Here is a 13596-nt window from a genome sequence, read left to right on the forward strand (position 1 = left end):
GTTCCGCAGGGGTTCTCCTGCTCATCCACCATAACTTCAGCGGAAGATCTGCAGAAACCACGGGAAACAGAGAAAACGCCATGGAACACCTCTTAGGATGCATTTAAGGGGAAGTTAGATAAGCACATGAGGGAGAAAGGTACAGAAGGGTATGCTGATAGGGCTAGATGAAGTAGGGTGGGAGGATGTTCGTGTGGAGCGTAAATGCCAGAATATACCAGGTGGGATGAATGGCCTGTTTCTGTGCTGAGCACTCGATGTAACACCTTCATTTAGTACGCCTTGCGTTGAGTGACACTCCGTGAAAGAAGGTATGCCTGGGGCAATAGTCAGCGTACTCTGATTGGCTGCACCCACCACAAACCATATCAACAGACATTGTTGCACCTTATGGCAACAACTGTGGGAAACTGAATAGGGCTGATACAGTCCATGCAGCAAGCCACAGTCGCCACTTGGCTAAACCTCCTTACTGGTACGCTGCAATAACCACTCTAAAACACTATCCCCATCGATCAGTCGAGAGTGTCACCCATATCGTGCGGCCTTACTCTACTTCAGCAGTCATCAGACAGAGGCTCAGGTGCAGTGTTGAACCGTCATTTATCCGCAGACAGCTGCCTACCCTTTGGATTACATTTCTCTTTATTTTTTATCTGGCACTTCTTAGTCCCGTCTGTCTTCAGCCTTGGAAAAGGCTGGTAATTAGTTATGGGACTTTTGAGCCTACCTAAAGGCTTTCAGATTTTTTAAAATCCCCCCAACCTTCCGATTCTGCCACTTCCCTTTAATTGTCCTCATCACTTTAAATTGTACTTACACACAATTTTCTGCTGCCACCACTTCAACTAGGGACAGAAAACGGCTGACAGCGGATCAGCCACTTGTTATACACCCTGCCTGATTTTCCTTTCCAATGACGTCAAGGGGGCGAAATTCAGTTACGCCCCGTTTGGGGGCGGTAACCAAATTATCGCCGGAGATTTAGTGCCTGGTGCGGATGTACTGCCCCAGCCACTAAATTCAGCTTACTGCCCGGCGAGGATGTGGTGCACTATCTCGGGTGCTCCACTTCCTCTTGGGGCGGTGTCAGGGGCGCAAAGCGCGGTAGAGCCGGAACGCTACGCAGCCACTCCACGTAGCGCTGACTCGTTTCAGTGCCCCTCCCCTTCCATTAAAGGGGAGTTATGCTGCGAGCTCTGCAGGGCCTCCGATGGCCCACACTAGCCCACCAGGGCGGCGTGATGCCGTGGCTGCAGCCCAACACCGAGACATGGTGCCGGGCTGTGCGATGGCAGCCACAGACCACGCCAAGGGCCGCCACAGAGGGGCGACCTGGAGGCCGGACAAAAAAAATTAAATGGCGGCATGGGTCATGGCTGCACTCCCTTTAATTAGTGCCCCGCGAGCAGAGGTTGGCCCAGCTCGCGACCCACGAGGTTGGCGCTGACATCGCCCGCGGCAGCCTCGCGGGGCACTGCCGAATTTCTGCCGCGGACTGGTAAGGGGTCATGGCAGGGCGCTAATAGGTTGCAGTGCATGTTGATGATGTCATCGCCGGCAGCGCAACGGCCTGGGGCACTACCGGCGGGGGCGCGCCACTATCGGCTAGCGCCTCAGTAGCACCCCGACGAATTTCTCGGGGGGTGCTGCTCCTGACCGTGCGATATGCCCTTTGTGCCACGTTAGCGCCCCCCGGAGGCGCTAGCGGCAGGCGCAATTAAGCCAAATTTCACGGCCCAAGTCTGAAGTGGAATGTCACCCATCTCTTGTGCTCCCTGTATACGTCCCAATCTGCACCTGAAGCTGTGGTAACAAGCTGGCCTCAAAAGATTTGGTGCAAGCAGCACTCTTCCATTTGAGTCTCTCTGTAGCCCAGTTCTAACCATTGGGTTCTAAATTGCACCCATATCAGAAAATCTCTGCTTTTATGTTTAATCCGCATTATGTACCTGATTCCCATTATCTGCACTGTTTTTCTGGGATTTCTGCAGTTCATCCACCAAAATTCTGGCAGATGAGTGGGAGAACCCCAACAGAAATTTATCCCCTTTGTATAATTCACATTCATATATATTTCCTATTACCATTTAATACTATGATTAATCTTTCATATATTCCATACTTTCATGATTTATATTTTTTCCCCTTCATAATTATTATTTCAGTCTGATCAGAAATCCCCAACCCACTATTAAATGGATAATTATAAATGGCTGTGGCACATAGGTTGTCTTTTCCCCACCTATTGCTCAAATTTGCCATTTTGGTTAATTATTTAGGTACATCACCTTCTTGACTGTATCAGCCTGTCTTAAAAGACAAGTTTCTCATTTACGATTTTTTTCACATATAGCAAGCTTACTGAGCTCATTGATCCGTTCTTAATTTTGATTGAACCAAATTTCAAAGAGTTGTTTATACCTGAGGTGCAGAATAATTAGGATGTGATGATGGATGAATGGAGATTCCACTAGAACAGCCTTCCTCATTTCAAACACAGCAGATTTCAAGTTGTGAATCTGAATGGACCACCTCCTTCCCCTCCAAAGGGAACTGAAGAAATACATCCGATCCTGGCTCCATACGCACAACAACAACTTGCATTTATATAGCGCCTTTAATATAGAAAAAAGCATCCCAAGGCACTTCACAGAGGCATAATGAAAAAATGAGCGCTGAGCCAGTTGTCCTCTATTGAGCTGTTACTAAGTCATTTCCTTCAATCAATCATTTTAAAGTTGTATATCTTGTTCTTGGACCTAAGCTGTTCAGTTAAATACTATTGCCAAGTCAAACTGCGAGTTTCCTCTCTCATATGAGATAGTAGAGACATTAGAAAATTTTACACATATATGTCTGTTCCAATATACTTGAAAATGAACCAAATAAAGTGTCCAAAGTGGGGGCAGACTCTTAGATCCTTCAGAAAATAAATGCTGTATGTGGGGTACAGTATAGCCACATCTAAAATTGCTTGTTTCTTTTCAAAATGTTGAAGGAACAATGCTGTTAAAATAGTGGCCTGTGATGCACCACTCCCACACATAGCTGGAGAGAGCGAGATGAAGATGAACAAGTACGAAAACCTGTGAAAGTCATAGCATGAAATGGCAAAATAAAATTGATTTCTGAATTGAGCTATGTATGAATGCTCAGAAATGATCTGCAGTATTAATCTGCATCATCTGTTATAGGAAGTGAGATCATTTTGATTTTTTTCTGCTTTCTGTAGTTTCTAAGTTTTAGTGTGCAATCAGAACTTTGTACTGCTTTGTGGCAGAACGATTTCTGAAAGCAAACCAAAAAGGGATCAATGTAAGTGAAAATAAGTTCTGCAAGAGGTGGGCAAGAGAAGATGCAGTTGGATCAAAATGGTCACATACACAATCATTCCCATAGAAAAAAGGAGGAGGAATATACCATGTGATATATCAATTCCACTTCATTCAAAGTCTTGCTCACCTACTGTTTTTCCTTTGATATGGAGGAAACTACAGTGTTTTGTGCGAGTGTGGATAAGAACAAAACTTGTCACTCTTGACTTTTGGTAACTCTCTTCATTTGATTCTGATGTATTGAACATAATATAACTTAAGAGAAGTTACAAAAAGCAATATGAAAACTGATATCTGTGTTGGTGCAGAAGCCAATGGGGGAGGACCTAATTCCAACTGATGATCCTAATAATCAGGGTGAGGATGAGTTTGAGGAGGCTGAGCAGGAGCAAGAGGAAAGCCCGCAGGATAAAAATAATCCACAGCAAAAAATGGACAGTCAACTGCATGACAAACATGAGATAGAGGACCAACTAGTGGTAAGGATAATAAACTACGTTACATAAAAAATGAGGTATGACTTTAAAGTTAGGGTGCCAAAATCAAGTGACTATGTTGTCATTTCTGACCTTAAATTTTTACCTCATGACTTGTTTGTCACAGACATTGCTAGATTGCGTCCTGTTATGTTAGCCTGTACTAAGATCAAGGAGGGAGCCTTAACATAACTGCATCACAAATAGGTCTAATAGAACTCACTCTTTTCCTGATGAGCAATGTATTGTAGGTAAAATAAGAGTAGGATAAAAAGAGTAATGACAAGAAAAAAAAACTTAAATATAAATGTTGTTAAACAAATCAAAGTTGTTTTAAAAAAACCTAATTGGAGAAGTGAAATGATTAAGGAAAAGGAAGCAATAGAACAATCATAAACACAAATAAGAGAAAAAGCACAGCAGTGTGTATACAGTAAGAAAACAAAGATAAAAATAGGTGAAATGGGGTAAACGAAGCCCTAAAGATTAAATAAACTAGGATCAAAACAAAAGAGAAAACAACAATAAGAAAAATAAAGAAAATAACAACATAATTTAGGCTATTAAGTTGTGTTAATTCTTTGATATGTTAATGATACAGGGCCATTGTCCATTTCTGCTGCTTTAAAATAACAATATTACTAACAGTAATTTGTGAAGCAATAAGCCTAGCAAATTGGCCTGATCGACTTTTTTGAATCTCTCCCTTCCCTCTCATACCATAATGGTAAGGTTTATCCACAAGTACTGGCTTGTCACTGAAGCAACTGTAAGAATATTTCCTTCTCTTACAAAATGGACATATATCCAATCTGCACATCTATAACAAGCAATTTGGCACTGAAATCAGCAAATCTGATTAATTGGTATGTGCAGTTCTTCTGAAAGGAAGAATCCTAGTAAAACCAATGACTCATTTCATGAAACATTAACAGGTAGATGCAAAAGAGTTCTTTGCATTTTTCAAAGAAAAGCAGGCGAGTTCACCTGGTGTTCTGGCCAACAACTATCCCTCAACCAACACCACCATAAACAGATTAACTGGACCATTATCTCATTGCCGTTTGTGGGATTTCACTGTGTATAAATTGGCTGCCATGTTTGCTTACAGAACAACAGTGAATATATTTAAAAAGTACTTAATTGATTGTAAAGCACTTTGGGATGTCCTGAGGATATGAAAGGAGCTATGTAAATGCCAATTCTTTCATTCTTCATAAATATAAGCATGAGTCAACAATTGGTTTATTTGTCAGCATTGGAATTATTTCTACAGGAAACCTATTTTTAACTTTATTTTTGAGAAAAGAGAAAAGGTAAAAGGATACTTTTGCGAACATGACCAATTTTGATGACACCTAACTAGAGACTGATATTCTAACTGCTATTCCAAATGAACTATAATTGAGGAATACTTAACACTGCTTCATCAAACATCACAATCATTTTACCCATAATGAAATACATTTTTTTTATGGAGATGAAACCCCCCAAAAAGTTGTACATTGCACCAATGTGCAAATCCAATCTATATTACTCCTGCTGGGGATTGTGTTAACATGACATGAGGGCAGGAGATCCCTTGAGACATTAGCTCCTCCCCAAAATTGTATATTAAGCACAAACACTAGGATAAGGTGCATCAAGTGTGGTAACTGCTAACTGGATTTACATGTGGGTGACTGTTCACTTTACATTAATGGAAGGAAGAGATGTCCTGAGTTGTTTTTTTTAATTATAAGTTGCAATTTTTGATTTTTATATTCTTTTAATAAACATTATTTGAACACCAGTCATCATGTCAGCCTCACTGTGACATTTATACCCTGAGGCAGTCCTCTGTGTTCAGGAAATAAGTGATATGGAAGAAGTTGATAATACTAACAGTTTTATTTTCCTTGCTCGCTTGGTGCTCAACAATTTTTTGATCTAGATATTGCGGGGGAAATCCTACTTGCCTTTATAATCCCAATACAAAAACAAGCTGTGTGTTTATAGTAATTGAGTATTGCGCATTCAAGAAAAGCATTTGTTGAAAGGGTTTCTAAGACTAGGTTGTACACTTGTTTTATATCTTGTACAATAATGAAGAATTTCTTAAGTCCATTATCTTGCATATAGTCTAAAACTTCATATGGTTGGCCTCCCTATTTGGAGCTGGAAATTTCCTCATATTTCTCCATTTTAGGGGAGGTGAAATGTCTCAGTGCCTTAGCAATCCTCTTGCTTCTCGGCTTGCTTCCAATAATAGTGAACAGTAACTGAGGACAGTAACAGCTCAGGGAAATATTCATAATCTTTATATACTTAAAATTCTACTTTTGCAATTTTTAGTGAGTCTCCAAATAGCGTATTTCCCCTGTAAGACATTTGTCAGTGTGCTGCTGTCTCAGGAGGATGTTGGATTAAAGTTAATGCTGAGTTATTAGGATACTTTGTTCTACTCAGTCTGTGATTCCAAAAGTGTCCTTGGTCCTCAGAAATCTTTTAAAAATAATGGGTTATAAAATTTGGGAAATGTAGTGGTGCATTTTAATTTTTACAGAGGTATATATAAAAATTATATATGTTCATCAATAATAATAATCTTTCTAAGTCCTCTTCCTCCTTTTTAGGTTTCCCTGTGGCATGTCTCATTCCCCAGTTGAGAGAGTAGAATTACAACCCATTCACACATATCTGCCAGTGCTGCTCTTAAACCAATGATTAAGAAGTTCGTGAGGGCAAGCCAGAATGACTTGCGCTCTGATTTCCATCTCTTTACCCCACTTCACCACCTTCAAAGTGGCACTTTTTGTCGAATCACCTCCCTCAATAGCAAGACTGGAATGAGCCTCGAGCACGTGTTTAATCACTTGTGTGAATTCACATCCTATTCCTCTGGCACTGTGTGATGGTGTTTCAAAACACTGAGCCACTAAAACTATTTTATTACTGTGAGATCACGTCTGTAGATGTGAGGAGGTTTATGCATTTTAAATTGAAGTTAGTTGCAGTCAACAGAATTCATTCTGCTTCAGTTTGGACAAATGTAACACTGGTTAAATTGTAAGCTTCTGCTAAGCAAGGTAAATTTTATAGAGAAAAATGGATAATGGGTTAATAGGAAGTTACAAGATATCTGAAATCTAAAGTTCAAGTTGTTTGCATGAATTATCTGAACCTAGAATTTCATTGTATTAGATTGCAACATTTTAGCTTCCTCCTACTTGGCTGGTTTGCTTGTTTTCTCGAACATGTAGATATAATCTCTATATTTTGATGTTTGTAGATTGGCGGAAATCCTGATCAACAGGAGGATAATCTAGATGAACAGTACCAGGATGAGGCAGAGGAAGAGGTAAGGAAATACATGCTAGTTAGCAGGTGGGATGGCACTGCAATATAATTTTACTTATACATTGAAATATAGTCAGCACCTTCATTATGTTAAGTAGTTGCTTTTTCAAAAAGCTTTGAGGTAAAACATAGGTACTCAGTTCCAAAAGGTGCATTGAGAATATTAGTAATGAACATACCAACCAATTCATACAAAATTCACCTGTTTCATATTTTAGCAAAGATATTAACCAATTTGAAATAAATAGGTCAGGCAGCATCTGTGGATCGAGGAATGTAGGTGAAATTACTGTTGTTACATGGTACATTTGTATCATCTTCTGGCTCTGACTAAAGGCTACCGACCTGAAGCATTAACCCTACCTTCCTTGCTCCACAGATGCTGCCGGACCTGCTGAGTGTTTGCAGCATTTTCTGTTTTTATTTCAGATTTCCAGCACCTGCAGTATTTGCTTTTTAAAATAAATAGCTTTACCTTCTTGATTAAAATAGTGGACAAAGAAATTTCATACAAATATTACACAGGACGATTTCAACTCAATCGAATGTTAAGTAATACAGTCTGGTGCAATACATTGTTGGTATGGTGCCTTGATAAGATTATGACTTTGTGAGATATTGTATCTCACAATTTTTGGGGGGATTTTTTGATTATATAATCTGAATTCTGCTTGAACACGGATTTGCTTCATCCTTCTGGCTATATAGATAGAATCTGGCAGATAGTGTTGTTGGAAACGGGATTGAACGTTAAAGAGACAGGTGTAAACGGACATCATGCTTCTAGGAGCATAATTGTTCCTGTGTTGCTGTGTGCAGGAGGTGGGGAATGTTGCTTGCAGAAGGCGGAAGACTCGGTTTAAATTGTGAAGAAATGGATATACAGGAAACTTTCGATTTACCGGCACCTAAATAACCAGAAATCTCGGTTAACCGGCAAAATTCAGGAGTAGGTTTTACTTCATATTTATTTGCCTTCTTCCATCTGTGCTGTGCAAGGGTGTGGCTGCAGCTGTTGCTAAGCTACAGAGTCGCTTGAAACTTGAGGCCATTGTTCTACAGTTGTTGCTAAGCAACAGGGTTTGTTGCTTTATACGGAGCTGTCAGCGCTCCCTATCTTTTACTATAGTGTTCGGTTATCCGGAATTTTTGATGAACCAGCACCACGTCGGTCCCGTCCGTGCCGGATAAAAAAAAGTTTCCTGTATACAAAAAAAAATCAAAAATGGCAGCCAGATGGTCCCTCAAGACTGTTTCATATCATCATGGTGCAAATGAGCATCATGCTCTCCTCCACACCCCACCCACCAGCAGCCACACAATCTTTTCGAGAGACATAAAAAAGCAGAGAAAAAATGAATTGGCTTAGGGGCGTGCGGGAGGGAGCGGGGATGTGTGTGGAGGAAATAGGCCAGGGTTCAATCATGAAGAGCTAGGGATGGATGAATATTCTGGAATTTTGCACAATTGCCTTTGGAAATGAGGGAGTATTATTTATGCAGAACTTTCCCTCAGGATATTCATTAGAAAGTATGGGCTAGATTTTTTCAGCAGTGTCGGGATGGTGGTAGGAGAGCTGGTTTCCGGGTTCTGATCCCGCTCCTGGCTGCAGCCGCTCTGTCAAAGGGATTTTCCCTTGATTGGCCTTGTTAAGCCCGCTCTGCGTGGTTCCCGGCCAATTAACAGGAAGCGGGTCTGATGATTTCAATTGATGACGCGTCATCAGCCGGTTTCCTTAAAGGGACCACGGCCACATTGAGTTTGACAGTTGTGCTGTCAGTGTTTGACAGCATTCAGGTGCTGCAAACACTGACAAGCACTGCACAAAGGTAGACGCTTGCACCCAGGTTCTCCAATGACTACCTCCATATGCTTATGGAGGGAGTCACAGCACGCAGGGAGGTTCTCTTCCCTTCCAGTGTCGGAAGAGACTTCCCCAGTACACCAATGCAACCTGGTTACACATTGCACAGGAGGGCAAAAGCAGGGATGTCGTCAGGGGCCCCTGGCTGCAGTGGCGCCAACCTTTCAATGATCTCAGTGGATCACAAAACATTACTGCAAAACCACACTCAAATTCACCCTGCTGTGCCACTCAACACATCCCCATCACTCTGCCTTCCATACCCTTCTCCTGCACATCTTTACTCACACCAACTTACCTTGCACCTCCACCCAACACTCTCTATCTACATTATCACTTCCCCATCTCACTAGCCACATCCTCATCCTACTGCAAGCATACCAACTAACAACACACAAGGGTAGGTACTTGAGAGGTTTAGCCAATGTCCATGTGAAGTTTCTGGTAATGTGTTGTCATACAGTGAAATCTATATTTTCAACACTGCCCTTTATTTGACAGATCTGTGCGCACATTGAGAGTTGTCTTACTGAGTTCCATTGACTGTTGAGACATAACTCCACCCCCGCCCCCCCCCCCCGCTATAGCGATGAGTGCATGGAATGGCTTGGACATTAAAGGGATGCTTTATGGTGCTGGTGTGGGATGGTGTCAACCTGGCACATCATGTGGTAGCCAGGGTTTACAGTGTCAAGTGAAGTAAATCTGGCCATGGTGATGCCATCGCTAGCCTCCCGAGCTGCAGTGTTGTCAGGAGCTGATGCCCTGTGTCCTGTGCAGCATCAGGTGATGGCGGAGAAGGTTGGTGATGTTGGTGTTGGGCCTGATCGTGAAAGGATTCAGAGGACCAAGGTCTGATTTTTTCAAGGGCACCGATGTTGCTGCAATAGATGGCAGCTGCAGGTGAGATGACAGAAGCGATCTGTCAGTGGTGAGAGAGTTTGTTCCAATGAGGTGGCGCTGGACATAGAGTTGCCTCTAAACACTTGCAAGCTAAAGAAATCTCTCTATGTATTACAAATGCAGTAACCAACAGCTTCTGCACTCTGAAACTGACCATCTGCAACATGGCATCCTTTACACCACTCTGCAGCTGTCAGCTTATCAGATACATCAGAGCAAACTCAAATCACGCCAGGGTGAGCTGGCGATTTCCCTGAACAGCGGGTAACCCATGGGGGAGCATATAAAATTGGAAGGAAGCCTCAAAATCCCATTACATTGTCTCTTAACAAGCCATTTAATGAGCTAAATTGGCTCCCCCCGCCACTTGTTGTCGGGTCATTTCTCCGCTGACAGACCTGAACCCGCTGTCAATCTTTGCTATTTTGACAGCTAACCCGCCTCCAAACCCGCCCTCTGAGCGCCGGCAAAATTCCGGCCTTTGAGTCCATGGGCTTGATGGGGAAAATAAGGTCTTTATTTTTCCATGTTTTCTTAGATTTCTTATAATCAAAGACCAGGACAGATTTTGATATAGGTACCATCTTTGTTATTATAAATCCTGATAGGAATTTACATTAAGCAGTGTCTGTGTTTTTGTTATAATATCAGAGGTCAACTTAAAAAAAATAGATCAGCAGTGACATGGTATTGCTGCAATCCATATCCATAACAATAGGGAGATGGCAGAAATATTAAATAATTATTTTGCTTCAGTATTTACCAGAGAGAACAGGTGGACATGACATTGGATGATGAGATTAGTAATGAGATAAGTGCATTTAAAATAAAAAGACGGGATATATTAAATAAACTAATCAAACTCAAAGAGGATAAAACCCCTGGTCTGGATGGATTGCATCCATGCATTTTAAAGAATGTAGGGAAGAGATAGCAGAGGCATTTCTACACATCCTTTAGAATAATTCATTAGAAAAAAGCGTAGTTCCAGAGGACTGGTGGATAACTAACGTAATAATACCTATATTTAAGGGGGATAGAACATGTCCAGGGAATTATAGACCAGTCAGCTTAACATCGGTGGTAGGAAAAATAATGGAATCCCTACTAAATGAGAAAATAGAAGAACATCTAGAAACCAAAAACATAGTAATGAATAGTCAGCATGGATTTCAAAAGGGAAATTCTTGCTTGACCAACCTCATGAATTTTGTGAAGAGGTAACAGAGAGAGTAGACAATGACAATGCAGTAGATGCAATTTATCTAGACTTTCAAAAGGCCTTCGATAAGGTTCCCCATAATAGACTGATGAACAAGGTCAGAGAATGCAGAGTCAGGGGACAAGTAGCAGAATAGCTGGCTTCAAGACAATTTCTAAATTTGCAGATGACACCAAATTGGGGGGGATAGTCAATACTGAGGAGGACTGCAACAAATTACAGGAGGACATTAATAATCTTGCAGAATGGGCATATAATTTGCAAATGAAGTTCAACACAGATAAATGTGAGGTATTACATTTTGGTAGGAAGAATAGGGAGGTCACTTATCACTTGGAGGATGCAAGTCTAGGTGGGGTAGAGGAACAAAGGGATCTAGGAGTACAAATACACAAATCACTAAAAGTTGCGACACAGGTTAGCGAGGCAATAAAAAAAAAAAAAACAAGCACTAGGGTTTATTTCTAGAGGTATAGAATTGAAAAGTAAGGAAGTTATGCTAAACTTGTATCGAACCTTGGTTAGACCACACTTAGATTACTGCGTACAGTTTTGGTCGCCATATTATAAAAAGGATATAGAGGCACTGGAGAGGGCGCAGAGAAGATTTACAAGGATGATATCAGAAATGCAAGGGTATACATATCAGGAATGGATGAACAGGCTGGGTCTCTTTTCTCTTGAAAAAAGAAGGCTGAGGGGTGACCTAATAGAGGTCTTTAAAATTATGAAAGGTTTTGATAGAGTGGCTACACAGAGAATGTTTCCACTTGTGGGGAAGAGCATAACTAGAGGCCATCAATATAAGATAGTCACCAAGAAATCCAATAGGGAATTCAGAAGAAACTTCTTTACCCAAAGAGTGGTGAGAATGTGGAACTCGCTACCACAGGGAGTGGTTGAAGCGAAAAGTATAGATGCATTTAAGGGGAGGCTAGACAAGCATATGAGGGAGAAGGGAATAGAGGGTTTTGCTGATAGATTTAGATGAGGAGAGACGGGAGGAGGCTCGAGTGGAGCATAAACGCCGGCATGGACTGGTTGGGCCGAATGGCCTGTTTCTGTGCTGTATATCCTATGTAATCCTATGTAATAGTGTGTCAACATCATATCAGAGCAGGCAAAAAGAATTAGCAGAACAGCAGTTACAAATTTCCATTCTTCATATATGAAACCTTCCTATTAATATGAAATAGTACTGTTTGTCTTTTACATGTAATTGCACTGTATGTTTGCTTCCTTTCCCCAACCCTAACACACCTTCATTATCTGATCAGCACTTATTTCTGTAACCCTTACCACTGAAAAACAATACACAGCACTTAATATGCCTCTCTGGAACACAGTATTCATATATCGTGCTATAAATTCCCGTAATACACTAGCTTTTCTGACGCTAAGTACCATTTCACAAGCCAGATTTCTCCACTTTATTTATTTTACTTAAATTAACTTCTCATTTTGGCTCTGTCTTTTACTGCCTCTTACTTACCTGTCTCTCGAAATGCACAGGCCATGATTCCAACAGTAATGTTGGGATTGTCCCTACCAGTGCGGACCCTGAATTCGGGATCAGTGGGAGCTTACTTCATTTGGATGGGGCTGGTAGACACCTACTTCACCAAAGGTGCATTCTGGATGTCCGCCTACCCTATGCTGCTGAAAACTCTGCTGCCTGACGCCAATGGGGGACAATCCGTTGCCCAAGACCGCGTCCATTTCCTTATTGGGGGCTTATCCAGAATTTTTTTTTAAATTCTTCCCATTTTTGGGGTCACAGTTCAATCCTAGCCCACTGCCACCCTTCAGGAAGCTGATACACCTCATTTCACTGGACATACCAGCCACCAGTGTTTCTCCGGGTCCCTTATGGACTAAAGAAGCAGGAACACCCAGCATAGGAAGTCCCCAGCCCCGGCCCCTCTGTATAAGTAGCCTTGTAATGGGTGGCCAGAGGCTCTGCCTCTTACAAGGTCAAGCAGCAATTCCCAATGAAGGTTAGAGTAATGGCAGGAGTTAAGTGGAATGGCCAAGGGATTTGGACCCTCATATTTATTCATCCAGGAATCCAAGATATGTATCTGTTATATTTCATCCTGAAGGCACTCTTACACTTTTCTGAATTTTTGATCTTCCATGGGCTGCTGTCCTAATTTTTCATTTGAGATTAGTAGCTATTCTCTTTAATGCTGGGCACCACTGTATTATACTGAGATCAAGACTGTAATTGCATGGACAGCTTTGATGGTACCTCTCCAGTGCTTTGAAGTGCCTGCTGTACATGGTCCATATCTCTGAGGCATACAGCAGGGCGGGTATCACTGCTGCTCTGTAGACCATGAGCTTAGTGCCGGATTTGAGGTCCTGGCCTTCAAACACTCTCTTCCTCAGGCGACCGAAGGCTGCACTGGCACACTGAAGGCGGTGTTGGACTTCATCATCGATGTCTGCCCT

The 13596-nt window shown here is 41.7% G+C and overlaps 1 protein-coding gene across 4 annotated transcripts in view; it reads left to right on the forward strand.

The window, feature by feature from the left end:
• Positions 1–13596, forward strand: part of golim4a (golgi integral membrane protein 4a) — a 141976-nt gene that overhangs the window by 113891 nt on the left and 14489 nt on the right. For 2 of the 4 annotated variants that reach the window (XM_085990366.1, XM_085990367.1), the window contains 2 exons: positions 3647–3817; positions 7086–7154. In XM_085990366.1, coding sequence (XP_085846492.1) covers positions 3647–3817; positions 7086–7154 — 240 coding nt within the window. The remainder of the gene's footprint in view (positions 1–3646; positions 3818–7085; positions 7155–13596) is intronic. The other 2 variants (XM_085990368.1, XM_085990369.1) reach the window with 1 other exon arrangement.

The sequence above is a fragment of the Somniosus microcephalus genome, chromosome 6 (genome assembly GCF_052327205.1).
Source record: "Somniosus microcephalus isolate GS21.2 chromosome 6, FLI_Smic_1.0, whole genome shotgun sequence".
Taxonomy (NCBI): Eukaryota; Metazoa; Chordata; class Chondrichthyes; order Squaliformes; family Somniosidae; genus Somniosus; species Somniosus microcephalus.